Source organism: Diorhabda sublineata, chromosome 3, assembly GCF_026230105.1.
Source record: "Diorhabda sublineata isolate icDioSubl1.1 chromosome 3, icDioSubl1.1, whole genome shotgun sequence".
In the NCBI taxonomy this organism is placed as follows: Eukaryota; Metazoa; Arthropoda; class Insecta; order Coleoptera; family Chrysomelidae; genus Diorhabda; species Diorhabda sublineata.
The window spans coordinates 4,727,729-4,755,188 of NC_079476.1; the positions used below are offsets into that span (position 1 = coordinate 4,727,729).

Genomic DNA, 27,460 nt, shown 5'->3' on the forward strand with positions numbered 1-27,460 from the left:
AATAAAAATTTAAAACCTTTTAAATTACAGCACATATAAATTAATTATCTGGCTCCTGAAAAAGTTCAAGTTAAAATACGATTTTTCCAATTTTTCTAGTATTATCAGTTCCATTGGCGGGGAAATTTAAAAATATATTAAGGCGAAAGGCAGCCCACAAATTTTCTGCCCCTAACCCCATATGCTCCCTTCGAGAATACATACTGGAGATACCCCTTGACACTTGACCATGTCATGGTTTCGAAAAAGGCCGGAGAGTTTGAAATTGGCCGTTGGTTACATTGGACTTGGGACAAAGTAAATTCATATATTGTTGAAGATTTTTATGCAATAATAACTAATAATCAGCGAATAATTGAATACGCAGATTATTTAATCGACAAATAAATATCATAGAACGCAACTTTTGCACCACTTTTAATATCAAGACCGCTTGACATGATACAAGACATCGTGCAATGCAAGACACAATATTTCTTTATAAAAAGCATGCGCAGATGAAAGTGATTTGATTGTTTTAAGCAAGATCTCGCACTTGCAACATTATCGGTTTTGTGACATTTTTATTGCGTGCAAGCTTCAATTCTAGGGAGGAGTCTGGTTACTTTTGGCTTCACAACCAACTAGTCCATCAGGCTCCAAAATCAAGACAGCAGCCGATATAATTATGGACTGACCACTTTTTCACTTCGTTACTTACTAAGTTTTGTTATTCATATTTTTAGCCGGCTACGAAATATTGAATAAAAATTGAGGTTAGGAATTTGTTACTTTTACTAATGGAATTTTTGTTAGTGGCAGCCATAATACAATGGCAAGAGACTTGCATAGTGCCAAGCGAAATGTAATATTTTGTCCCTGCATGCAATTTCTTGCACGTTGTCTTGCACGTTGTCTTGCACCATGTCAACCGGCCTTTACGACAGAACGAACATCTAATCATTTTACAGCAACTCCAATTCACAATTTTATAAAGCCGCTTAACATGATGCAATAAAACGAGCAATACAATGTTAGTCGCAATATTTCTTGATCAAAAGCAGGCGCAGATGAAGTTCAGTTGACTGTTTCATGCAAAATCTCGAATTTGCAGCATTATCGAATTGCTGCAATTTTTATTGCATGCATTTGGAAAAAACTGCATGCAATTTCTTGCACGTTCTCTTGCACAACGTCAAGCTGCTTATAATCCACACTCAAATGTTTCCAAATTATTAAATGTTCTTGATCTAGAAGGTGTCAAAATTATCTAAGGCATATGAGAATAACTTTAAACGTAGGCTAGATTTTGTGAAATTATTCAGATATTACTTCGAAAACATTGATTCTAATAATTATAATTAAAATTCCAAAATTTATTAATTTATTTCTGAATACCTAAGCAACTTTTGAAATTCTGATTGCTGAGTCTTCTTTTCTAATGAACAATGATCATCATCTATTGAGTCATGAAAATATTATAAAATTATTATTTTAAATTCAGTATGTTATCAATATATGTAAGTACGAATATTATTTAAGTACAAATCAAATGAAACGAACATCAGTTTTTTAAGCTTTATCAGACTTTTATTTAACAAGATAGAATTAAAAATCTAACTATTCTGATGTACGAGTACTATTTAAGGACAGATCAAAAAACGATTATGACCTAACCTATCCACACTCTCTCAGTTAAATCTCAAACCTCAGAATATCTTCAACAGGAACAATCCCTACAAAAATGTCTCAAATTGAGTTGTTTGATTAACACCAACACAAATAAAAACATAATAGAGGCTGTTTACAGCGACTTCGCTCCCCAGATATTGAACACCCACCATATAGCCCTGATTTGCTCATGTCCGACTATTTTTTATTCGCAAGTTGAAGGGCATGTTAAAGCGTAAAATATTTAAGAGCGAAGATGAAATTAAACAGGCGGTGTACGAACATATTGACTCTAAAGATGCATCATCTTTTCCTAGTGGCATAGAATCTTTAGTATGAGGTTCTGAAAAGTGTGTGGAAATATTTTTTTTTGGTAATTATCTAATAATATACCAAAATTTTAACGAAATCGGAGGGGTGTAACCTAATCTAGACAATTACCTTTTTTTTATTTATGACTTTTCCTTAGGTTAAGCTAAGAACTCAAGAAGTTAAACGTCGCATGGAAATGGTTCGTGTCCTCGAATTTTATCAAGTGTCTAGAATTTCCAAACTATTGTTTTATAAAAATTTTGTTTTAAAATGTTTAAATTCGAAATAACTGTTTTTAAATAAAATTTCTCAATTAGCTAAATAACCAAATAGCCAATGAATAATTGTGTAAATAAATTACTTCAAAATGTACACTTCAGTTTCCGCAATTTTTAAATAAATTAGTTTTTTTAAATTTTCATTAATATACTTTGTTCTCGAAGCCTACCCTGTTTCCGAAATATAGAATATTTTGGAAAATAGTTTAAATATAATAAAGATTATAGCCTTTATAAGCACTTTTCTAATATTCCCTGTTAGCTATAATAAAAAAAAGTGTGAAGCTAATTATAATATATTTTATTTGCCACATTGATTTCTGGTGTAAAATAATTGATAACCAAGCTAAAATAACCCACTCAAATTTAAATAACATCGAAGAACCCATTCAAATATTATAGGAATAGCACTTGTGTCGGATAGTGTCCAGGGGGGGCTAGAAGGTAGGGCCCCTGCAAAATTACTAATTCGATCATTTATTTTGAAAGCATCCATAGCAAAATTAGCATTTTTTTCCACAAATTTCATTTATTTTGTCTTATAATTTATATTTAATTTAAAGCTAATATATTACATTTAAAAAAGTTTAAGCTGATTTTGATTTTGTAGTGGGTCCCTATTTAATTTTAGCCACAGGTCCTACTACTTCTCAAACCAACGCTGGATAGCCCATGGCTGATTTAGACCCGAAATAAATTTCTGTAATAAAATTCGTTACAAGCAAACTTTTTCTAATTGATAGTTTAAATCGCCGTAGTTGCGAAACGGTTGGTAATATTACCATGAAACTTGGATCGATTCGCAATAACATCAGCATTAAATACGTCCAACTTTGCAAACGTATAGTCTTTCCATAGTACTTAACTGAACTCAATATTGTAGTCTACATGCAATAATGAAAACTGCATCACCGACGATTTATTGAATGGGTTGAAGTTATACGGAAAAGTGTATGGAAGTAGAGCACGTATGAGAACGATTTTTATTCACCGAAGAGCGAATACGTGAAACTAAACAAATATACCTGGAGAAAAATTTATCAAGCGGCATGTATGGAATTCTTATTGAGTTACGAAAAGTCAGACAATGTGATAAATAGTTGAAATAAAATAAATCTCTGTTAAAATAGAATACACGAAGAAAAATGGTAGTTCAATAGCGAACAAAGTAAGAATACGATATTTCTAGCTAACCATGTTTTTAACTTTCCTTGATTCCATTACTGGGAGGCTCATGCTCTAATCTTGGTCTTTTGAATGACAAAAATTTTGTCAAAAAAATTTTCTTTTTAGCACATTTTTTATTTTCGGGAAGAGCCAGACGTAGCTTGTTGCTAATGCTGATGAATGAAGAATAAGCAACTGGTGGCACAATGTCTTGATAATATTTCTTTCTTTAAGCATTGTTTCGGAAAAATTCCAGTACCCCTTGTAAAATTCGAAGTTTACCTTTTCATCTCTTCATTAAACCCAAATATTTACAATATTGAACACGAAATGACAATAATTTACATTCAAATAATAATGAAAACTAAAACTTGGTATTAACGTGACCTTAATTTGTTGTATTGCCATTCTAAACATTTTTTGCTTATTATATTTAAATAACAAACCATAACTTGATATACAAAATGGAAAAAAATAAATAAATGTAACAGAATAAATCTAAGTGAATCAATACTAACAACGAGTCGTCCCTTTCATCAATTAATTCACGTATCTGTTAACAGATACTCCACAAAAGCTTGCTACTCTTCGATCGGACGAAATCGATTCTCTTTGTGAGCTCATCCCATAGTTGTTCCGAATAATTCATGTCTGGACTTTTCGGTGGCCCTTAGGAAAAAGACATTGCCCTGCGTGAGTTACAATTTAGTGTCAAAAAAAAACGAGACATAACGTGTTCGAGAAATATACTGGGTATTCATGGATCTCGTACGTATAGGGACGAATAGGCATCAAAGCAAATTTTTCTCAGACCATTTTAGAGCCACCATGAAATGACAATTTGGTTGAGACATTGCCCTTCACGAATCGACGAGAATTTCGACAGTTTTAGTCTTAAACAAAATTTACTACGAATTAATATGATATATAAAAAAATTATGGCCTATTTGTACTACAGATAAATATCCTTAAAGATTATAAACTCATACAAGATATTAATTTGGTTAGTACGTGGGTTAAGCACATTTTACCGATAAGTGGCAATCATAATTCAGAAAGTATCGATAGCTTTGTTCGCGGGTCTAATTCCGAATCAGTTTAGGTCCATAGTTGTTCTAAATAATTAATGTCTGGACTTTTAGGTGGCCCTTAGTAACGAGATATTGAAAGAGTTTGGAGAGCCTGTAATATTCTCTAACAAAATTGAGAATTGCATTGCCCTGCGTAAGTTACAATTTAGTCTCAAAAAAAACGAAAAGACATAACGTGTTGGAGAAATATACTGGGTATTCATGGATCTCGTACATATAGGGACGAATAGACATCAAAGCAAATTTTTCTCAGACCATTTTAGAGCCACAATGAAATGACAATTTGGTTGAGACATTGCCCTTCACCAATCGCCGAAGGTTTTAGTCTAAAACAAAATTTACTACGAATTAATATGAAAAATAAAAAGTTAAGGTCTATTTGTATTACAGATAAATATCCTTAAAGTTTATAAACTCATACAAGATATTAATTTGGTTAGTACGTGGGTTAAGCACATTTTACCGATAAGTGGCAATCATAATTCAGAAAGTATCGATAGCTTTGTTCGCGGGTCTAATTCCGAATCAGTTTAGGTCCATAGTTGTTCTAAATAATTAATGTCTGGACTTTTAGGTGGCCCTTAGTAACGAGATATTGAAAGAGTTTGGAGAGCCTGTAATATTCTCTAACAAAATTGAGAATGGCATTGCCCTGCGTAAGTTACAATTTAGTCTCAAAAAAAACGAAAAGACATAACGTGTTGGAGAAATATACTGGGTATTCATGGATCTCGTACATATAGGGACGAATAGACATCAAAGCAGATTTTTCTCAAATCATTTTAGAGCCACCAAGAAATGACACTTTGGTGGAGACATTGCCCTTCACCAATCGCCGAAGGTTTTAGTCTAAAACAAAATTTACTACGAATTAATATGAAAAATAAAAAGTTTAAGGTCTATTTGTATTACAGATAAATATCCTTAAAGATTATAAACTCATACAAGATATTAATTTGGTTAATACGTGGGTTAAGCACATTTTACCGATAAGTGGCAATCATAATTCAGAAAGTATCGATAGCTTTGTACGCGGGTCAAATTCCGAATCAGTTTAGGACCGATCGCATGCTCAATTTCAACATTGAAGAGAACGACATTGTTGAAAGTGCGCATGCGATCGATCTTGAATTTATGTGTCTGTAATAAAACATTTCACTCTGAACCTATGTTAGACTAATTATGAGCCGCATGAGTAGTTTCCTAACCTAACAAAATAAACGAATTTCAGTTTTATTTTGCAATTTCTCGGAAGGTATTAACAGGTACCATTCTACCTTCTTGTTAAATAAGAGACTGAAAGATTTTGCGATTACTTTTTAAATTCGTTTTTCGACGTCAGTTTAAATAATAATAAAAAATAGCGGGTATAAGCTGAACAGTAATAATCATGAGAGTCAACAATTTCTTTGCTTACGAGTAATAGAATTATAGGAAGAAGCTCGTGCACAAATTTCTGGCGATTTCTGACGATTTTTTTGTGCACATTGACAAAATAAAAAATGTATATTCCTATTGGTATAAAATTAATAATAGGCCATTTGAGAACGCGGTTTTTATTTAAAAGAAAATCTGCTTAACCAAACAGAATTCTATGACAATCTACTATTAATCTCATTCATTCATCATGTTTATCTTTTTTATTTTCAAAATATCAGTTTTCTTTATTATATGTACTCAATTCACGGTTTCGTTTTATTCTATTTTGTAGTCTATTCGCATAAATTTTCGTTTGTTTTATATGAAAATTAAAAGTTTTTCTTTTGTTGAAGACACTAGCTCGTTGACTTTAATGGTTTTATAAAATGTTTTTACATTTAAATGTCCCAACAGAATACTTAAAAAGACTTGTACTTGAATACTATATATTCAAAATATGGGAAAACATACAAGTAATCTAATCTAATTTTTGTGCATTAGTGAAGTTCACATTAATTTGTATGGATTTTATTACTCCGCTATTTTCCAAACTTTTCTAATGCACATACTTTTATGTATGAAGGAATTTTATGACATTATCGATTCATATACCATAGTTTAGAGAATGAATATTGATTTATTTACATTTTAACTTTACAAATTTGATACAAAATTAACGTATCTAACAAAGTTTTCGGAAAAAAATAGTAATGTAATTTTGAAACAACGAAATAATGTTAACAATTCATTCATTCAGCATTTTTTTTCTAACATATAGTTAATAAGAAACACGATTTAAATTATAAATAACGGACCATTTTCTACCATTGCGCGTGATTTTTGCTAAACGCACTGCATCATATTCTGGACGGTGTTATTGTCAATTTTGGGAATTTTTTGAAATATTCCAAGTCGAGCTATTGGTCATTCTCAGCTGCTAGCCCTTATCATACATTTTTCTGCTCAATATCTCCCAAAACTTTGAGCATAATTATTGCTAAACGCGTTGTATCATATGCTGGACCGTGTGATTGTCAAAGTCAAAGCTATTGTTCATTCTCAGGTCCCTCAATATTGCACAAAACTCTTCGATAGGGCGATCTGGGGAACATTTTGGGGATTATCTTCATCCAATACCAATGGTATATCGTGAGCTTTAACCAATCTATGGTTATTAAGACTAGTTACTGGCCAAAATATATTCAATTATTGGAATGATGTGCATTGATGTGTTTAATTAAATCAACTAATTTTGGAAAACGTATCCCTGTATGTGCATCCAACGTCGTACCTTTCACATGACTGATATAAGGATGTGAAATGTCTGCTTCAGATATGACACACCAGACCAAAACTTTATCTTCAAATTTATTTTTGGAATTAAGTCATTGGAAAAATTTTCTATGTGTTAAAGGGAAATATTTATCGTCATCCATGATCACAGATCTATTCTCTGTTATTGCATGGCAGCAAATCGGAATTCTGCGCAACTGATCTTCAGTATATTTGGGACATTTCTTTCCATTCTCTTCAGCTCTCGATTGATGGTGATGTGAGATCGGCGATCCAACATTCGAATTGTTCCTAATTTATTTTTCAAATATTCCACTAAACTATTAGTCAGAGCTTTAGGCCATTTTTGGAAGGTTTAAACATGGTATTCCTTGTTCACATAAATTTGTTTTATAAATGGTCGAAAGTACCAATATTTTGTTCTCAAAATGTGTTCAAAATGTTAGTTTTGAGAACCGCTCAACTGAAATGTATATATTACTTAACTTATACGCCATAACTAAGATGACAAAAATTTAAATGACATATGTAAAATCTTTGTTATTTAGAATTAATTTGAGGGCAACAACTTTTTTCCGAAAACTTCTGTTATATACGTTACATTGATAAAGTTCTTTTTTGAGTAATATTTTTATATCCGCATAAAAAGAAACGTATTTGAAAGTGTACCTGGAATTGTAAATAATAAAATTTAGTCTTCAATATATCAAATTTATATTTTGAGTAAACTTTTGTTTACTCAAGAAAGTTTTAAATCGTATATACCCGTTTCGAAATATCATTTTGATTCAAAACTTTTATCTTAGCGAGTTACTAACTACAAATTTCCCCCAAATTTAATGCCAAACAATAAAATGAAATACTTTTTTCAATTTGAATCAAAATTATCTGAGTATTAACTGATATTCATAGAAATATCATTTAAAATTGCGGTGCGGGATGAAAATTTTGTATAAAAAGTTGGTTTTGAGGAAAAAATTACTAGAGATACTAGATAGTAGTGGGACAATATACATAAATGAAAAGTATAGAATAGAATGAGGATGATAAAGATATTTGCAATTCTTGTGCCTATGGAATATTGATCAGGTACGAATTTAACTTTTTCCTATCAGTTCCCATAAAATGCAGGGTTATAGTAAAGTAGGTAAGAATTATATTAAAAGTTATAAAACTTCAGGTGAGATACAGGTAAATAAGTGACCCTATCTTGAGAATTATTAGTAGAAAACTTTTTTCTACATTGAATGGTTTATTTTCGATGAAATGGTCCGAATAATAAATATAAAAACAAAGGTACTTCAAATAAATTTTATATTTTTATAATAAATTTCAGGTTAAGAATTATACAAAATTCTATGCAGGCAATGAAAAAACTTGACAAAAAAAGACAATTAGAATAATTTTAGTGATGTTGTTTTGTGTCATTTTCAAATTCCGAATCTCTCCGAATATATTTTGATCAAAAAGTGCCTGTATCTAACAAAATTATCGAAAGATTGATGAAGCATAAATTTATTCAACAGAACTTTTCAAAACAGAGTATTATAAATGATTTAAATGTATGTAACTAAATAAGATATGCGAAAAATCTGGTAAATTAAATATTTTTTGCGTTGACTCTAATTTTTAAAATATATTGTCAAATATTGTTTTTTATCTATGCATCTGAACTAAATAATAAAAAACGGTTCTAACCTGTAAATTGATGCCCTTATACAAAGTATCGGTTCTTGCAGGTGGTGGAACGTCCTTCCACCTGAGTACACCCATAACAGCCTGTCTTACCCACCCCCTGGGTATAGTGTTTCTGTCTGTTTCCGCCAGAGTCCTCATGAGAACTCTTCAAAATTAACTAAAAAATTTCACTAAACCACCCGACTACATTCCCTTTAAAAAAACCACACAACACAAAAAATAAGTTCACTTCTTAAATCAGTCCCAACAGTCACATAATTAATTGTCAACACAAAGCGCGTGTTTTTACGTAAAAAACCGCAAATTAACAATATTTTTGACGTTGCTTTCTTACAACGTAGCAAGTCGTGAACGAACTGAACCAAACAATCCAAACATTTGAAAAGCGGTCTCACAATGTGCCGTGCGCCTTCGGGTCGAAGTCGCCCAATCAGAACACTGACGGCAAGTGGAACAGTTGTTTTCGGTTACAATCGACTCCATTCGGAGGTTTCAAACTTTAATAATGTGAAAATTTACGTGTTTTGAAAACAAGATAGATCAAGATTTGAATGATGGGGTTCAAATCAGTTCATTACTTTTTGTTTTCTATTACGTGAAAAATAAACAAAACAATTTGTTGCTATACAGAACGTATCGAAAAGCTCAATAATGTTTAAATTTGATACATTGATTTAAATGTCTATTAGGAATACAAATTTTCTCCAACATATATGTATTGCAATATAAGAAGGGAAGGAAAAGCGATGTATGGTGCTTGATTTGCATTGTCTGCCAAAAAACTTGTAGCCAAATACAACAATATAAATACAATCTTCATTATAAGATAGAAATTGTTTTAACGTAATATACTTTAATTGGTAGAAAATACCCAAAAACACAATAAGTAACATTATATATCAAGAACCTTCTACTAATTGTAACGCTGTCTATATAGGGCAGACATATTAGTATTTAGAAAATGGATTAAAAGGTCATCAATACGATAAGAAACAAACCACGAAATAACAAAAAAAAATAAAGAATTAAAAATTCTTAGATCAGAATCAAATACACGAAAAAGAGAATTTTGAATCAGAAGAGAACTAAACTCTAACATCTAATATCGTCACTTTTTCTTAATGAGTTAGCTTCTTCACACAACACAATTGTTTATTAAACCTAAGTACACAATGGTTATTATATACCTTCAGTTAATTTGATGTTGCCCAATTGGAAAATGACAATACGAGGATATATTGGAAAATTCTTAGCCTACTATAGGACAAAACAAAATTTCAATGTCAAAATATTCTATTACTCAACATATTCTCCTCTTAATTGGATGTATTTACGACCTTTTAAACTTTTTTTCAGTTGAGGAAAGAGATGATAGTCGAATGGAGTCAAATCTGGTGAATAAGGGGGGTGTTCTTGTAATTCAAACCACCCTAAATCACGAATTTTTTGCTTGGCAACATGAGATTTGTGTGCAGAGGCGTTGTCCTGCAAATACAAAACACTTTTGGATAGCATTCCGCGTCTTTTCTCTTCAATTTTTTTCCGTAGAGTGGTCAGTGAAGTCAAATGGTAATCTCCAATTATTGTTCTTCCCTTATCCAAAAAATCAATCATGATTACTCCATGGCAATCTCAAAAAACTGAAGCAAGAACTTTTCCAGCAGATTTTTGGACACGAAACATCTTAGATCTTGGAGAATCAGAGGGTGGCCATTCCATCGATTGTTGCTTTCTTTCTGGATCGTAGAAATGTACGCAAGTCTCATCGATAGTAACAATTCGGTTTAAGAAGTCTACATCGTTTTCAAATCGAGTACAGATCTAACGTGATGCTTCTACCCTTGCACGCTTTTGGTCAACATTAAAACATTTGAGGATCCATTTTGCAGCAATTTTTCTCATGTCCAAATTGAACTATATGATGAACGCATTCGTATGAAAGTGCTTCAGATATCCATTTTAACCCCATTCGACGGTCTGATAAAATCATGCCAGAAACTGCACGATATTTTCGGGGACTGACACAGAAACTGGCCTTCCCGATCGGACATCATCTTCAATGAAAATTTACCTCTTTTGAAGGTTGCAGTCCAATTTTTCACGGTTGCATACGAAGGACATTGATCACCAAGGGTATCAAGCATATCTGCTTTCCTCTTAACCATTTTACATACAGGTACTTGATGATACTCCAATTTTTCGATTATCACAATTTCGGTGGACATCTTTTTTCTTTTAATTAAAAGGGTTCATACCATCGAAGACCTTAACAAGGGCGGAAACGTTGCCCGAAATATCGATATATCGATATATATACCTTTGCTTATCGGAGAACATGAAGTTCAGAGATCAAATTTTTCAAGACTACATCAGAACTGGATCATCAATGATTGGAAACGAGTTTTTCGATGAAACTACAGTTATCCTAAAAGCTCCAGATGGACGTGAGCGTGTTGTTTTTGGGAGGAATTTGCTTTGATGTTTGTCCAATATTACTTAGACAACATTATTGTCGAACATGTAACGCCTTGTTGGGAGTAATTTTTTATTTATACAGGACAACGCTCGTCCTCACGTGGCTAGACAGGTTATTGGCTACTTACATGATGTCAATATCCCTTTATTAAAGTGGCCATCTAACAGTCCGGATATGAATCCTACAGAACACCTATGAGATTGTCTCAAAAAGAGGATTTCGAAGTCATAGTCCCACTGTTTCTAATCTCGATTAACTTATAGAGGTCGCTATTCAAGAATGGGAAAATATACCTCAAGCTTTTGTTGAGGATTTGATATCAAGCATGTATCATAGAGAAGATATAGTCTTAAATGATTATGCAGGGAGACATTCTTTTATTGGAAATGGTGAGTACCAACATTCTAAAAACATTTTATTCTGCTGGCTGATCGGCTGGAAATTTCTGGAGGTTATGGACTATAAAAATATTGTAACAGCTATTTTAAACAAAGTGACGAGATAATAAAGTATCACATTTTAACGAAGTAAAACATAGGTTTTTGTCAATTTTATGTTATCCAAAAGCATTTATGTCAACATAATATGAATAAGTTTTCACACGAAAAAGATCCGTAGAATAGATGAAAATCATTTTTTTAGAATGATATATAGAAATCACTTGTGGGGAAGTATAGGGCGCTACAATATTTTCCAAAATGATATAGGTAGCTGGAAAATTATACAGTGTATAAGTACATCGACGTTGGATTGGATTTGAGCTAGATAGTTAATGCTATAATGAGTAGGTGTCGGTATCGGGTATAACCTAACTGTTTGGAATATTTCACATTCCTCCAAGCTAGTTTGCATAACATCGTTAAATTAATGGATTCTATCTGGATGTCAGAAAATAGTTATACATAATATAGATATAAATAAATACGTTAAAAGTATAATATTAATATATGTATGTCAAGATTTTCGCTTACTTTAATTTTTTTGGTACAAAACAAATATTCAAAGAATAGATTTTTATTCCCAGAAATATTTACATAATAAAAATGTTAATCGGAATCTGAGTGCTACAGGAAGTAGAATAAGAAGTGAAGTGAAGCATTCGATAATATTTCCTATACAAACCTAAAAAGACTTTTAGAATTTCTCAAATCCACTGATATCAAGCTTAAATCATTTAGAATTCGAGTGTAGTAGTAAATGGGCATTTTTTTCAAGAAGATACGGAATCCAAGTAACGGATTTCACCAGGAGAGCTGATGGATATGTGGGACTGCCGAAACCTACCAACTAAACCGTCATCTTCTGTCATCTCCTTCCAACCAGGGACTATTGTGATATTACTTCTGGTTGGTGGGTCTGTCCGTGTATGTTGTTTGGTGCGTTTCTATTATGATATGTACGTACTAGGCAGCCGTCTACATTCTTTTGCCTAAGAGTTATCTCTGTATAGGTAGCAATCAGTTGCAAATATTTTACCATGTGCAGCATCACCTTGACGAAATTGATGCTGCCGACAGTCTTCTCTACCTCCTCTCTTAAACCCCTCCAGTGGTTACGCTCGAAGAACATTTATTTTGTGAAGAGCGTCGGGAGTAGCCTTTGCCCCGTCAAAAGCTGTGTAATGTAGTAAGTTCACCCCTCCAAACTTCCACATTCTAAGGTCTTTTATCAGTCGTCGCATCCATTCAGCTGATTTCTCTTCTGTCCATCGTTGTTGCAACTTTCGTATTGTTCTAGTGCATTCGATTATTGTCGCATCCTGTCGTGTTATATCTGAGCTACTTCGGTATATCCTCTCACGCTCAAAAGCCAGGAGGTCCATGGGAACTAGGGATAGTCCGGTAGTAGCTGGTGATTCTCAGTGTACCTTGTACCATAGTTATCGTTTTGCAATTTTTTTTATTCTCAGAGCGTCTGACCAAGCCTCCGCCTCATACAGAAGAATTGAGTGAGTTGTCGCCAACAACAGACTTAGTTTCTCCGACAGTGTTTCGTTAATATTTGCTCAAATATGCTGTCCTCTCGGCCGCTTTTTGAGTTGTCTTTCGTACGTGAGGGCAGGAAAAAATCTTCGTATTTAAGGGCACTTCCCAATACTTTATTTCGCATCTAGACTCTATTTCCTTGTGAGAAACATCAGATCAGTTTTTTCCGTATCGAGTTGAAGTCCGTGATCTGTCATCTATACCTCTACTCGTCTCATTGGTTTAGTTTAAGCTGCGCTAATTTTGCAGATTGTTCGGTGAGCTACGACATCATCGGCGTCAGCACACAAAGAGGCCATTCCAGTCTAAGTAGACTATCATATAAAATATTCCAAAGGTGCGGTCTCAATATAGATACTTGAAAGACCCCTGCGGTAATTTGTCTAGTCACCTGTTCTTTTGTCGTCTCGTAGATTATTCGCCTGTTTCTCAGATAATCCTCCACCACTTGGGTCAAGTAATCTGGGATCCCGAAGCGGTCTTTAAGTGCTACCCACCTGGCTGTGTTCAAGGCATTTCTTCATGTCTAGTTTTGCTAACATTACGATTGGTCGCACCGCATAGCAGTGTCTGTCTGAAAGGCTACCTCTTGTTTATATCCCATCTAATAGTCTCGGTCTCAGTAAATGTTCGAATAAATTACCGGCAGTACTTAGTAAGCTCAGCGGTCGATGGGTGGTCGGTGTATTCGGGTCACCTTTGTCATTAGCGTCTCCACCTTCCACCGGTCGCTGAAGGTGCCTGTTGTCAAAAACGTGTTGTACAGATCGAGGAGGATCTCCAGCCTCAATACTAACGGAACTAATGGTACATGATCATCGAATAAAAGTTGATTTTCGAATGCTACAAACTAGCCAGAGAGAGGTGCAGCTGCTCTGAACTCCTGGACATAGGAACTCAGGAGCAGAGCTTTACTCGCGGATTATGGAGAATCTAAACTTTAAAAAAGGAAAAAACAAAAAGGCGTGGCTCCTGTCAAAGAGTTGCGAAACCTTCATAAGTGAAACATACCTCTTAGCCTAGGCGACTGAAATACTACAACAAAGTAGGGGATAACACTTACTCTAACATGATCACATGGCCACAGATACGACATAGACAGGGCCTCCGATCTAGATTGTGGAATAGGGAAGGTACATATCATACACATTATCTGCAATTCTTCGGCTCTTATAACAGCACAAAGAAATATCCTAGGATTTGACATAGTTGGAGAGGCCTGCTTACATGCCAAAGACATCCGGGAAATGCTCCAATCCTGTGGAACCTCTATGAGCTAGGGCGAGGCCCACGCAAATAGACCGATTAGAATTCCCAATTATTGGTAATGATGTACCTCAAAGCAGTTTTCAGTTCTACTAGGTACACACCTCTGGTTTGTAATCCATATTGTACTCAAATAAATTTTTATTGGCGTAGTGTATTTCGAGGATCGGAATTGAAAATAATAAAAGGGAGGAATTATCTTGAAATTAATAACAAAGACCATTATTTTTTTTATGCGTCTATATAAATATGATCTTTGAATGGTTAGAATACTAGCATCAATTTCTGAATTTAGTACTTATGCTCAGACTCGTAAAAATCACATTTAACTGTCTTTTACTACTAATTGAGGTCTGCCTGTCACATTAGTTGTCAAAATAATACGCTTGTGTGAATGTCGAGAATCGAGAAATGTCTTGAGTTTCCAAATCGAAACTGGTCAAGAAAATATCGAGAAAAATTCGATTATCGATTCTATCGGTGAGATGTTGACAGCATTTGATTTCAGCTACCAATGAAATTAAACTTTTATCTTCTAATAAAAAACTGTCAGCCGTAATTTTTCTAAAGCAAGAAATTTCTAGTCTCATTTTTTACAAATGAAAAGTTGTTTTGAATCAACATTCTTACAACTTTTTGATACAATTTTTCCATAACATGAGAAATTTGAAGATTCGGTAACTTTGATGTGATGTATTAACCGAAATACCATAATATTTCAATCTAATAGTTGTTTCATAAAAATAAAAGATGCCTAGCCTGATATGCGTGTGCCTAACTTAAAAACAGAGGAATATTTCGTTGAAAAAATAACATTCAAGAGGTTTAAACCTCATATGCAATTAATTTAATAATTTTATATGTGTGGGAAATAATACTAAAGAATGCTGGTATTTTAATTCTTCTAAAGAAACTTAATACCTGTGTCTCTTACAGCGGCAGTTCTTCGAATGCAAAAATGATTATTTTTTACGAAATATCTGTGGGAACCATCATCAATCAAATGCGTGCCCTAGTTATGCAATCGCCGCTGGAATTAATTAACTAAACTAAAAAACAGAGAGAGGGAAGTCTTACCACTTCTATTGTCTTCTTGCCATCCATACATAATTTGTAAAAATTTAAATTTCATCTAAGAGTTATGGTACAAATATAATTTTGTTAAATGAGGCCTTGTCAGATTTACTTTGTAGAAAAGAGAACAATGTTGAGAAAAGTCGATATTTCTAATTTAGTACAAGGTGCTAGTTCTTTTTTGTTGTAAAGGTCTTGTGAATGGAAATGTATTATCTCTCTTAACTTGCGACGTTTGTAATTTTTCATATAATCATTCAGTGAAGAAACTTAAGATTACAAGAAAAACGAAAAGAATAGGTAACTCATTTATGTGGTAATGTATGTGAGGATAAAAAGTTCTCAATATAATTTATTATTTTTTTAAGTGAAATTAATATTTAAGTAATGGAAAGAAAAAGAAAATTTGTTGTACAGAAGGAAATTTCACTTGTTCATTTTGAATTATGTTGTGGATAAAAATTTTTGTTTGCTTATCTCATTGAATAAACTAATTTCTATTTTTCTTTCAAAATTTTGGTTGAAAACAATTTTTCACAGTAAAGTTATACGCTTCAGTTGCGGATTTACATACTGGCCGTCTGTAGGTTATTAATTTGTTGCTTCCTCGATAAAATTTCAACTTCATATTTTGAGAACTAAGGTATCGTGTAAGATTCTTGATTACGAGGTCTGCCTATTAAATAATGAGACTGGTTACTAAAAACGGTTTTATTATAAAAAATTATTCTACATTCGAATGCTACTCTTAAATATACTCCCCTCCCCTCGCCATACACCTTTCCATACGTTTTTTTTTTCATTGATCGGAGCAGTGCTGGAAGTTTTCTTTGGTGATGGTCTTTAGGAGCTCTGCCGTTTTGTGCTCTATCGCTTCCAAAAGTCACATGGTGCCAAATCTGGTGTTCGAGCACTGGAGTGCGCTTACTGGCTAAATACTGCTTCACAGATAGCGTGTTATGGTGCGTTATCCTGGTGCACAATCCACGAGTTCTTCCACAACTCGGGCCGCTTTTTACGAACTCGTTCTCGCAGTATTGTCAAAACGGACAAATAGTAAGTCTGGTTAACAGTCTGGCCCTTTAGAGCCCATTCAGATATCACGATACTGTTAATGTCGAAACGTTGCTTCGAATTTTGATTTTCTCTCTCGGCCCTCACTAAAGCGCTTACACTACTCAAAAACATGCGCATGTGATAGAGAATTGTCCCCATGGGCCTCTTGCAACAATTTATAGAACTCAGCTGGAATTTTTTTCAATTTAATGAGAAATTTGAGATTGGTATGTTTTTCGTCACGAATGGTTTTCGGCACGAGAAAAAAACGTTTTCCTTTCAAACTGCTATTGCACAAATACTATAATAGTGACGGAAACGTGTTTTGGGACGTGCATAGACAAGATATCTAGATATCCAACGGACTAATCGTTATTTACCCCACCTGTTTAGGGCGCCCTCTAGGCGCGCAGTCTCGTTATTTAATAACCAGACCTCGTATATTACAAAGAATTGTTAAAAGTCATTATATTAAGCAAACTTAAATCTTGTAACAGTTGTGAATAAAGGTATAGTTTCTTTTAAAACTATTCAAAACTTACATAACGAGTAAATTTGATAAATATTTCCCATCACATTTGCAGTTTTTTAACAACAATAAGATAAATATCTTTTCATAATTATCTGTAGGTATTAAAGTTCAGGTTAAATTGTAAAAACATTCCAATTTACTTTTGCGCATCTTTATAAATTCGCAAAATCTTATTTATATTGTCGTATGAAAAGGTGTCTCTATAAATGAAAGAGCTAAAGCATTAAGCATTTGTAAACTTTTGAAAGAAAGGCTTCTCTCACCTTAACAATTTTTCGCTCGTGTACATAGAGCAAATACGAAGTAAAAGATAAAAGAAAGCTTTAAAAGTATGTGCATTCCTGAACTAATTCCGTTTCTAAATCATTAGGATATGGTAATAATTCATTCAATTTCATATGAAATGAAAATTTCGAGCGAAATCCGTTATAGACCTCTTGCATTTTTGATAACGGATATGTAAGACAACTACAAACATGTTAATTCTGGAGTAATAGCAATAGCAGCCATTCCAATATCTTCTTCAGGTATATCATCAAATCTTCTTGTTTGTTTTCTTTACTTATTTCTTTAGTATATTCTTACTATTTACTCCATCGGATTCGTGAAGATAAGCAAAACTCGTCTTCTAAGTGTTACCAATAATTTTATTTTGATTTTATTTATCGAAATCAAAAATTGCCGAACACAAAAATTTGCCATCCTAGGCTGCAGCCTACGTAGCCTGCTGGACAGTCCACCACTGATTTCTTTCTACCCTTTTAGAGCATGTGATAAATCTGGTAAGTAGTGACGTTTAGTACTCAACAAACGGTTTCAGCTATGATCCTTTGTCAAGATGAAAAATAAAGCCGTTGGATCTTTTTATAAGTTTATTTCTTCCCCACGTCGCTTCTCAAACATACCAGTAGGTTTTTTGTGAAATATGCACTATGCTCTTACTAAAAAAACCATAATAACCATGAACTCGATGCTCAGCTCTAATTGAACGAGGTAACACACTGCTTTCCCAGTGAGAACTATGAATTTTCGTCTTAAGGTCATAAAGACTGATTTAACTTTTATTCTAAGCTCGAATTTACATAAAGACTATTTTTCAATCCTATGTAAAATCACATACAATCAAGGTCCTCTCATTCCCAGCTGCCCAACTTGATATTTGTGAGTTTGACTCAAATACAGAGAACTTTTTCGTTGAAAAAATAACAGAACGTGGTGAGACACTGCTTTTCCATTGAGAAATGTGAATTTTCGTCTTAGGGTCATAATCAAAGATGAAACTTCCATCCACAGTACGGATGTTGCCATAAAGCTCTCATTCCTAAATGTTCCATCTGATATTTGTGAGCTTAGCTTAAGAACAGAGACTTTTGATTACTAAGTTGGAAATTTTGGAACCGTTAGCGATATTCATACTGAACACAATGTTTAAACTTCACCAACACTCACAATTGCACTGTCTGACGCACGTTTCGATAACCAAACTATCGTCTTCAGAGATTGAAGATAAACTGCATCCGGGATGTACCTGCACGTAACGGTGATACTCCTAAATACATCATATTCCAGCCTATTATTATTGTAATTTTTTTCTTATTTATTTATACGATTTTTATTCGTAGGGAGAATTAACAAACACTGTCTCTTACGATTTCAACTAATTTAAATAATTTGTTTAAATTCTTCGATTACTTTCTATTTTGGTCTGTTCACTACGACTATTTATTATAAACTCAACTAAACTGCGCTACAGAAACTCCTTATCCCAAAAGAATTCTAAAAGTTCTAGAAAATAGAGAAACAGATAAATAAATAGACCTTTCTTAGAAAATATTCAAAAGAAACAATGTAAATAAACCATATGCCATAATAAAAAGTAATACAAAAAAATAATTATCATAGGCGGCGCGTGCGTTGAATTTTAGAATTCCACTACTACCAGACAGGACCGGCTCCAGGGCGGAAATGCATTAGTATATTATTCTGAGCTCCCAAAGTGTCTAAAAGTGAATTGAGTTTCAAAATGGAATATTCTACGTTCGCCTTTTTCTCATTGAATATTGCGAAAATATCATCCAGATACCAGTATCAAGTCCTGTGAAAATACGGAAACTCTTGACTAATTCACTTTTCACATGAATAATTCAACTACGAGTATAAATGATGATAGTCAATTGCCCATAGCTGTCCCTACATCTTGTTTGGAGAATTCATTTGTGTATTGAAAAAAGTTTTGCTTCATACATATTTGTGTTAACTGTAAATAGTCTTCGATTACATCAGCTCCCAAATTATTATTTTGGTTTTTATCACAAATACGTCAATAGAGATTTCATAGAACATTTTAGTCCCTACATTTTTCGAGTTTGAATTTTTGGAATCAAAATGTGGAATTAATTGGTCATCCACCGTACAGTCCTGGTTTGACACACAATTATTTCTTCCTATTCCTGAAGATCGAAAATAAATTACAAGCTCAACGGTTCTCTATACCTAAAAAAGTGGTTGATGCATCCAAATCATATATTTTGGAGATAGCTCAATCCAAATGGAAAAAATGCTGCGACAATTGGTTCAAACGCATACAAAAATGTATTGATCTTTATGGAGAATATTCCGTAAAACCAAAAAGCCAGATCCAATTATAAATATTTCAACTACAACCTTCGTATACATAAAATTAATAATAAATTTTGATTTATAAAAGTGTAGAATAAAAAATATCCATCCTCGGATACAATTTAACGTAATTTAAATACAAAATTAAATGTTCTATCTTCATCAAAACCCATTTCTGATACTTCTCAGATTATAACGTTTACCTTTACTGATTAAAATAGTCGGGATTATCAAGGAAAACGTACTCAAAAAGATGATTTTAATAATGGAGATGGTGGATTTTATTTCTTTGGTACAAAATGCGTTTCTTGATTAGGCTTTTGTCTCGTTTTGCAAGGAGTGAAAATGTAACAGTCAGATGAAGTTGAAAAGTTGAAAATGAACGAGAACAATACGTCTGAGAACGTTGCATGGTCGTCTATATATATTTCAAAGGAAATATTTTCCGGTGAATTTTTTCTGGTGAAAAAGTCTTAGTTAGATTAAAATTAAGGCGAGTTCAACAAAGAAAACCTTTTATGATGGAAAGGAAAAGTACTACAAATTACAAGTTGTCTCAAAATTAAACCTTACGAAAGCTCGATAAAACCCCACTTTCTTGAATTAGAATTTGAAAAAAACTGAATTTTCTCTGTGCCATTTGTCATCCTGTATCTCACAGTCTAACAAGGATACAAAAATAAACCTTTGAACTACAAACTGATACTTTAATTTACAATTTTTAATTTTGTGGCAAATATAAAAAACAACTCCGAGGTAAAAAGTCTGACATTTAATTGTGTTATAAATGTAACTGGTTCTCAAATATACAAGGTGTGATCAAAAAGTACTATGATTGGACTTTTATAGTCTCATAATCTCATGTATCGAAACAAGTTCTTTGAGTTAGTTTATCACTTTAGCCATTTTAGTGTTTGTAGTGTCTGTAATTGGACATGGATCTTGAATAATGCTTTTATTCGAGGCACATAAAAGAAAATAAGTTTTCGTATGTTTTCTCATTTGAAGTGAGCCTTCTCAATTTCGAATTTGTAATACGCCTGCCAGACACTTGGTAGCCTGGAAAATTCGGTCGTTGATAAAGCTTTGAATGCACAAACTATTGCGTGACACACTGTAGAAACTTCAATGTGTCACTCAAAACAAGAGGCATGGGATGCTTATTGCAGATGTTCTTCCTCTTTAATAGTTTTCATCCACATCTCGCGCGGAATTTGACAAAATTGTTTGTTCAACACTTATCTTGTCCCAAGCAATATTCACGTTTTCTTGCACCTCAAGAAATGCCTTCAAACTGGAGATGAGTGCATTGCTAGCCAAGAAAGTACATTGAAAGACATTAATCCAAATATTATGTAACTTTTTTATTTTGTTTATGTATATTGATGGGATGTTATCAAAAAGGAAATAGTCGGTGGAGTAAAACCTTGCAAAGTGTGATGTATATGGACAAATAAAAATTTTTTTTGCTTAAAAGATTATTTGAAATCACATCCATATCGTTCCGCAATATTGAAGTAAAAATAAGTACGATTGAAAAACTAGTACATATTCTTAATCTCTTTATTACATGAGTTTCAAAATGGATAAAAAAGAAAGGCATTGCATTGCAGAACGACCTTGATAAAAATTATTAATCGCGGACTCGCTAAAAAATCTGATTTCGATGTAACTATGAAAAGATGTCTTTACCACGACCAAAAAAAGAATTGCATGTTGATCTGAATAAAATTGAATGTATGAAAAAACGATCAGTTTACTATACATCTAATATCGTCACTTTTTCTTAATGAGTTAGCTTCTTCACACAACACAATTGTTTATTAAACCTAAGTACACAATGGTTATTATATACCTTCAGTTAATTTGATGTTGCCCAATTGGAAAATGACAATACGAGGATATATTGAAAAATTCTTAGCCTACTATGGGACCAAACAAAATTTCAATGTCAAAATATTTTATTACTAAACATATTCTTCTCTTAATTGGATACATTTATTACAGCGAACCTGCAACGTCTGTAGACCTTCCAAAAAAATGTTTCTTCTTGCTATGCAAACCAGACCTCCACAGCTTTTATTACCTCGTCGTTGGAAGAAAATTTATGACCTTTTAAACCTTTTTTCAGTTGATGAAAGAGATGATAGTTGGACGGAGCCAAAACTGGTGAATAAAGAGGGTGTTCTAGTAATTCAAACCCTAAATTTTTTGCATGGCAACATTAGATTTATGTACAGAGGCGTTGTCTTGAAAAAACAATCTTTGTATAGCTTTCCGCGTCTTTTTTCTTTAAATTTGTCGTAGAGTGGTCAGTAATGTCGAATAGTAATCTCCAGTTATTGTTCTACCCTTATCCAAAAAAACAAAATTGATGAAAAATATGAAGCAAGAACTTTTCCAGCAGATTTTTGGACACGAAACTTCTTAGGTCTTGTAGAACCAGAGTGTCCCCATTCCATCGATTGTTGCTTTGTTTCTGGATCGTAGAAATGTACCCAAGTCTCATCCATAGTAACAATTCGGTTTAAGTCTACATCGTTTTCAAATCGAATACAGATCGAACGCGATGCTTCTACCCTTGCACGCTTTTGGTCAACATTCAAACATTTGAGGATCCATTTTGCAGCAATTTTTCTCATGTCCAAATTGACGTGAACTATATGATGAACGCATTAGTATGAAATATTCATTGCTTTAGATATCCGTTTTAGCCCAATTCGACGGTCTGATAAAATCATGTCACGAACTGCATCGATATTTTCGGGAACTGCACAAAAACTGCTGGCCTTGCAGATCGGTCATCATCTTCAATGGAAAATTTACCTCTTTTGAAGCTTGCAGTCCAATTTTTCACGGTCGCATATGAAGGGTATTAAGCATATCTTCGTAAATCCTTTTAAAGACAGGTACTTGATGTTGGATCGATACTCCAATTTTTCGATTTTCACAATTTCGGTGGACATCTTTTTTCTTTTAATTCATTGCTGCGTAACTCTAGTTTACTTTTTTGTCGTCAAACTTTACACTTACACTTCACTAAGTTATTATTCGTTGCTATGGTATCGCAATATTTTCTTTATGCATGGAACTGGTCTAGGCTAACTAGATATCAATACATCCTCATACATTTAACCACTTTCGGACTGTTAGTTGATTATTATAATAATATAGATTTTCCCTACATCAAATTGTTCGCGACTTTCAAACGGCTATTTAACAAAATGCAAATAGTGTATGCCCCTAAATAGAAATGATTGGTTGTATCGCTTTTGCAGTAAACACTCCATGATTCTTTGTAATGAGTCGTTTCGACAGAGATTCATAGTTTAAGCGGTCTGCTACATCCAACGGCTGGGAGCTGACTACCGATTTTTTTCCCACGTTCTCAATATTCCTCTACTCCAATCGTGCACGCGCAGACCGCCTACCGTCCACACATTCCCTCGGGAATAAACTGATACTTTCACAACAGATTTTGTATATTTCTTCATTTATAGCTTACTACCAGACCGAAGATCTTTGAAAACAATAAGTTGGTTAGGTAACGCCCGGCAGATGGTGTAATTGACTGTAGTGATGAGGCAGTGGTAAGTAAACTGTTCGGTCTGATTCCAAATTAGTCGTTTGTTTCTGGTAGACTTAAATCTGGTTAAATACTTTCTGGGGTAACAGTACGTAGAAGAGGTAGTGGTGTAGCTTGGGGTTGTCGATTATCTAATTTTCGTAAGAATTTTTTGAATTGATACTACCTGAGAAGACACGTCCTTTTCGCTTTCCTCCTTTCATCAAAACTCTCCGTAAATCAAAATAAGTGATAGATTTGTTGCTTCGTTTTTAATACTCATTTGGTTTGAATTATATAGAACGTTTGTTGAGGGAATAAGAAAAAATCATTAGGTACTAAACAGGGACTTTACGGCGGATGACCCATCAATTCGTTATTTTGACTGTGTGAGAGTTCGCTTTGTCGCGGTGCCTTCTGAATTTGGTATTTCTGATTTTTTCAACCAACTCTGGCAAACAAATGCTGGTGGAATATTTGGCACGTTCTGAAAAACCTATACAGTCGCTTGTTGTTTACCTTGAAGTTTTGCAGAATTTATTTGAGCCAATCAACACGATCTTTTTTTTTTGAGCTATAGTCAAATTATACAGTATCCAACGCGAACAAATTTGTTTCACAGCCAAATGTTAATGCTATATTGAATAATAGTGAGTAGAACTAATGCCCAAGTATGTCTTAATCTTAAGGTATGTCACACGGCAATCTTGAAATATTCCAACCAATTCTGTAGTTAAGTCGAAAATCGCACGAAAATGTTCGCGATTTGTATCTGTATCTGTAAGCATCTCAAACAGCACACGTTCTGAGGACGTTCACCATTAAAAATGTCAAACGTTATAATTTGACAGATTTGACATATCCACATCAGTGTTGCCATATTTCAAAACATAAGTAGCAATCCTCGTACTACATTTCTAAAACTATTATTAGTCTCTTTACTATTCAAATCCTTTATCTATGGATCCGTCTATCCTGATAATATGTTTACGACTATTAAAAAATATCCAATTACATGAAGTGCTATTAGGTAATAAAAGCACTATAATCCAAATACTCGATTAAGTTAATTTTTAACGTTTCATGTCATCAACTTATAAAAGTCAATGTTTCCTCGATAGTTTTTCAACTTCACATTCGTTAGATAACAGTGACTGGTAATCGTGAGTGGATTTTAACATAACATCCTTTATTGCTGTCAATAAAAATTCTCTAAAACAAATATCCCAACGCAAACAATAATACAGGGTTATAAAAAATGATAGAGCCAGTTTTGAAAAATAGTATTCATTAAAGTATATCAAAATATATAAATCAGCAAACTTTGCAGTCATAAAAAGAACTTTAAAGGCTTTTTAAACAGATTTTAATGCGGTATCTAACCTTTTATCATTGGTTTCAACAATTTCAGCAGACTGGAAATTTGTGTAAAATATTTGTTGTGAAGTTAATATATACATTGGAATACTTCATCCAACTGTATGAAAAGTTTTCAATCAAATTTTGCTGTAGAAGAACTACCCTTGATTACATTTTGTGCAGGCTTTCAGTAATGACAAAAAAAGCATCTTGAATTTTGTATACCTCATAATTTTAAGCGACGAAACGATTTTCCGCCTTAGTGGAAAAGTCAAAAGACACAATGTTTGTATATGAGGTTTGTCAAATCGCATTTAGCATAGTGCTACTGGACTTGCAGCGTCGGTTGTTTATCTATGAGTTTTGTGATTATATTTAGATCTATTTCAAGCCGTGGTCCGACACCAGAAAATGTTGAAGGGAAAGGAAACAAAAGTCTGGGACCCAGGACTATCAGCTAGGTTTCATTTTAGTGAGTTATGAATTAATTGGAAATCAGTTAGACGGATGTTGCATGAAAATTTAATATTTTTTCCACGCAAAATGGTTGCCCAACAACTTAAGGTGAATAAACTTTGTTCACATACTGTGATTTTGATATCCAACAAGCTCATTTCTATTTATACGGAACCGTGGATAGGAAAAATCTTTGACCTGGCTCAAAAGCATCCAGTTTCCATCTACCAGCGTCCTCTACATTCTGGTGTGCTATTGGCTCTATTATCATTATAGAAACTTATTCTTTTCGAAGGAAGTGTCGACACATTTACTTAAATTGGCTTTTTGATTAGACTACAAATCCCCTTTCAACGTGTTTGGTAATAGCAAGCAATCTCATACACCTCGATTACGACAGGTCTTAGTTTCTTCTTCTTCTCATATTATCTTACGTTTTAGCAATATTCATTGGTCTCCTGATTTATCAGTGACTTTTTTCTATAGGGGAACCATAAGAGCTGGGTTGTTAACCGCAAACCAAGATATTTGGTCGAGTTGAAAAATGTAATCCTAAAAAATTGCTGAATCCCTGCAGAGATAATAGTCCTTGCGATGGAGGATTTTGTAGACTTGAGTCCTACATTCTAAATAATGGAAATTATTCATCACAAGTATTGACAGAAAAATGGCAAATAATGAGCTTTGATTTGATGTTAATAAACGTGCATCAATTTTAAAAACGACTGATTATTATTTCCTCTGGGTGTTCCTTGTATAAACTTCGTGTTTTCCAATTTTTGGCAAGGCATGTTATTTATAAGTAGACTTAGAACATATTGATATTTGTTTACGTTCTGCATTCTGAAATAAGTTGATGCTCTTAACGTGTCAAATATCTTGTTTCCGTATTGCACAATTGCATTTAAGACCAGATTTTTCTTGTTTCTTCGGCTATTTTGATGAGTCTGTCGACAAGCTGTGTTCAATCGCGTATCAATTTTCAAATAAAACGGAAATTTTAAACAGTACAAGAGCTATTTTAGTGATATGAACAGTTACTGAAACCTATATTTAGAACAATCAATTAGAACTATTTGTAGTTAACTGACACTCAGTTATATAAATATTTGTTGAAGCGAACCAATTCAGTTTTTTATTGTAATTCAATAAAAAGTGAAGAATACGTTATTCAAATGAAGCCTGAACGACATTTTTGTTCGTAGAAATAAAACAACTATGAGGGTGATTCAAATATAAGTCGGAATATTTGAATAAACGCGCGTAAGATTCAACTGTATGAACGATGTTCCGCTTTCCGTTTATGATGAGAACTTCAGTGCTGTAGAAAATCTGTTTTTGGGAGACTGTACGCGATATTACTAAAGAATTGGGCATCTGCATAGAACTTCTCCTGCAGTGATATGAAGTAGAAGGACATTCATTGCACCAAACATTCACTGCAGACGAGACTTGGGTCATCGCAATCAACGCCAGATGGCATACAGCTCGTCTTAAGATGAAAACGTTAAACGAATTGGTTTGGGAAACACTGGAGCACCCTCCTTATAGTCCCGATTTGTCGTTATTCGATTATTATTTATTTGGTACATTGAAAGAGGCACTTGACAGACTGCGGTTCGTGCGGTTCGAAAGACTTGGGTCTTGGTCTTAAGATGGAAACGTTAAACGAATTGGTTTGAGAAAAGCTGGAACACCCTCCTTATAGTTCCGATTTGTAGTTATTCGGTTATTATTTATTTGGTGCATTGAAAGAGGCACTTGACAGACTGCGGTTCGAAAGACTTGGGTCTTGGTCTTAAGATGGAAACGTTAAACGAATTGGTTTGGGAAAAGCTGGAACACCCTCCTTATAGTTCCGATTTGTAGTTATTCGGTTATTATTTATTTGGTGCATTGAAAGAGGCACTTGACAGACTGCGGTTCGTGCGGTTCGAAAGACTTGGGTCTTGGTCTTAAGATGAAATCGTTAAACGAATTGGTTTGGGAAAAGCTGGAACACCCTCCTTATAGTTCCGATTTGTAGTTATTCGGTTATTATTTATTTGGTGCATTGAAAGAGGCACTTGACAGACTGCGGTTCGAAAGACTTGGGTCTTGGTCTTAAGATGGAAACGTTAAACGAATTGGTTTGGGAAACACTGGAACACCCTCCTTATAGTCC

At 33.7% G+C, this 27,460-nt stretch overlaps 1 protein-coding gene across 4 annotated transcripts in view; it reads right to left on the bottom strand.

Moving 5' to 3' along the window:
- Positions 1-27,460, bottom strand: part of LOC130441391 (rap1 GTPase-activating protein 1) — a 990,184-nt gene that overhangs the window by 260,651 nt on the left and 702,073 nt on the right. The window contains exon 1 of one of the 4 annotated variants that reach the window (XM_056775058.1): positions 8,909-9,280. The exons of the other annotated variants lie outside the window; for them this stretch is intronic. Within the exon in view, the coding sequence (XP_056631036.1) occupies positions 8,909-9,046 (138 nt within the window). The 5' untranslated portion in view covers positions 9,047-9,280. Of the gene's footprint in view, positions 1-8,908; positions 9,281-27,460 lie in introns of those variants that run through there. 4 annotated transcript variants of the gene reach the window in all.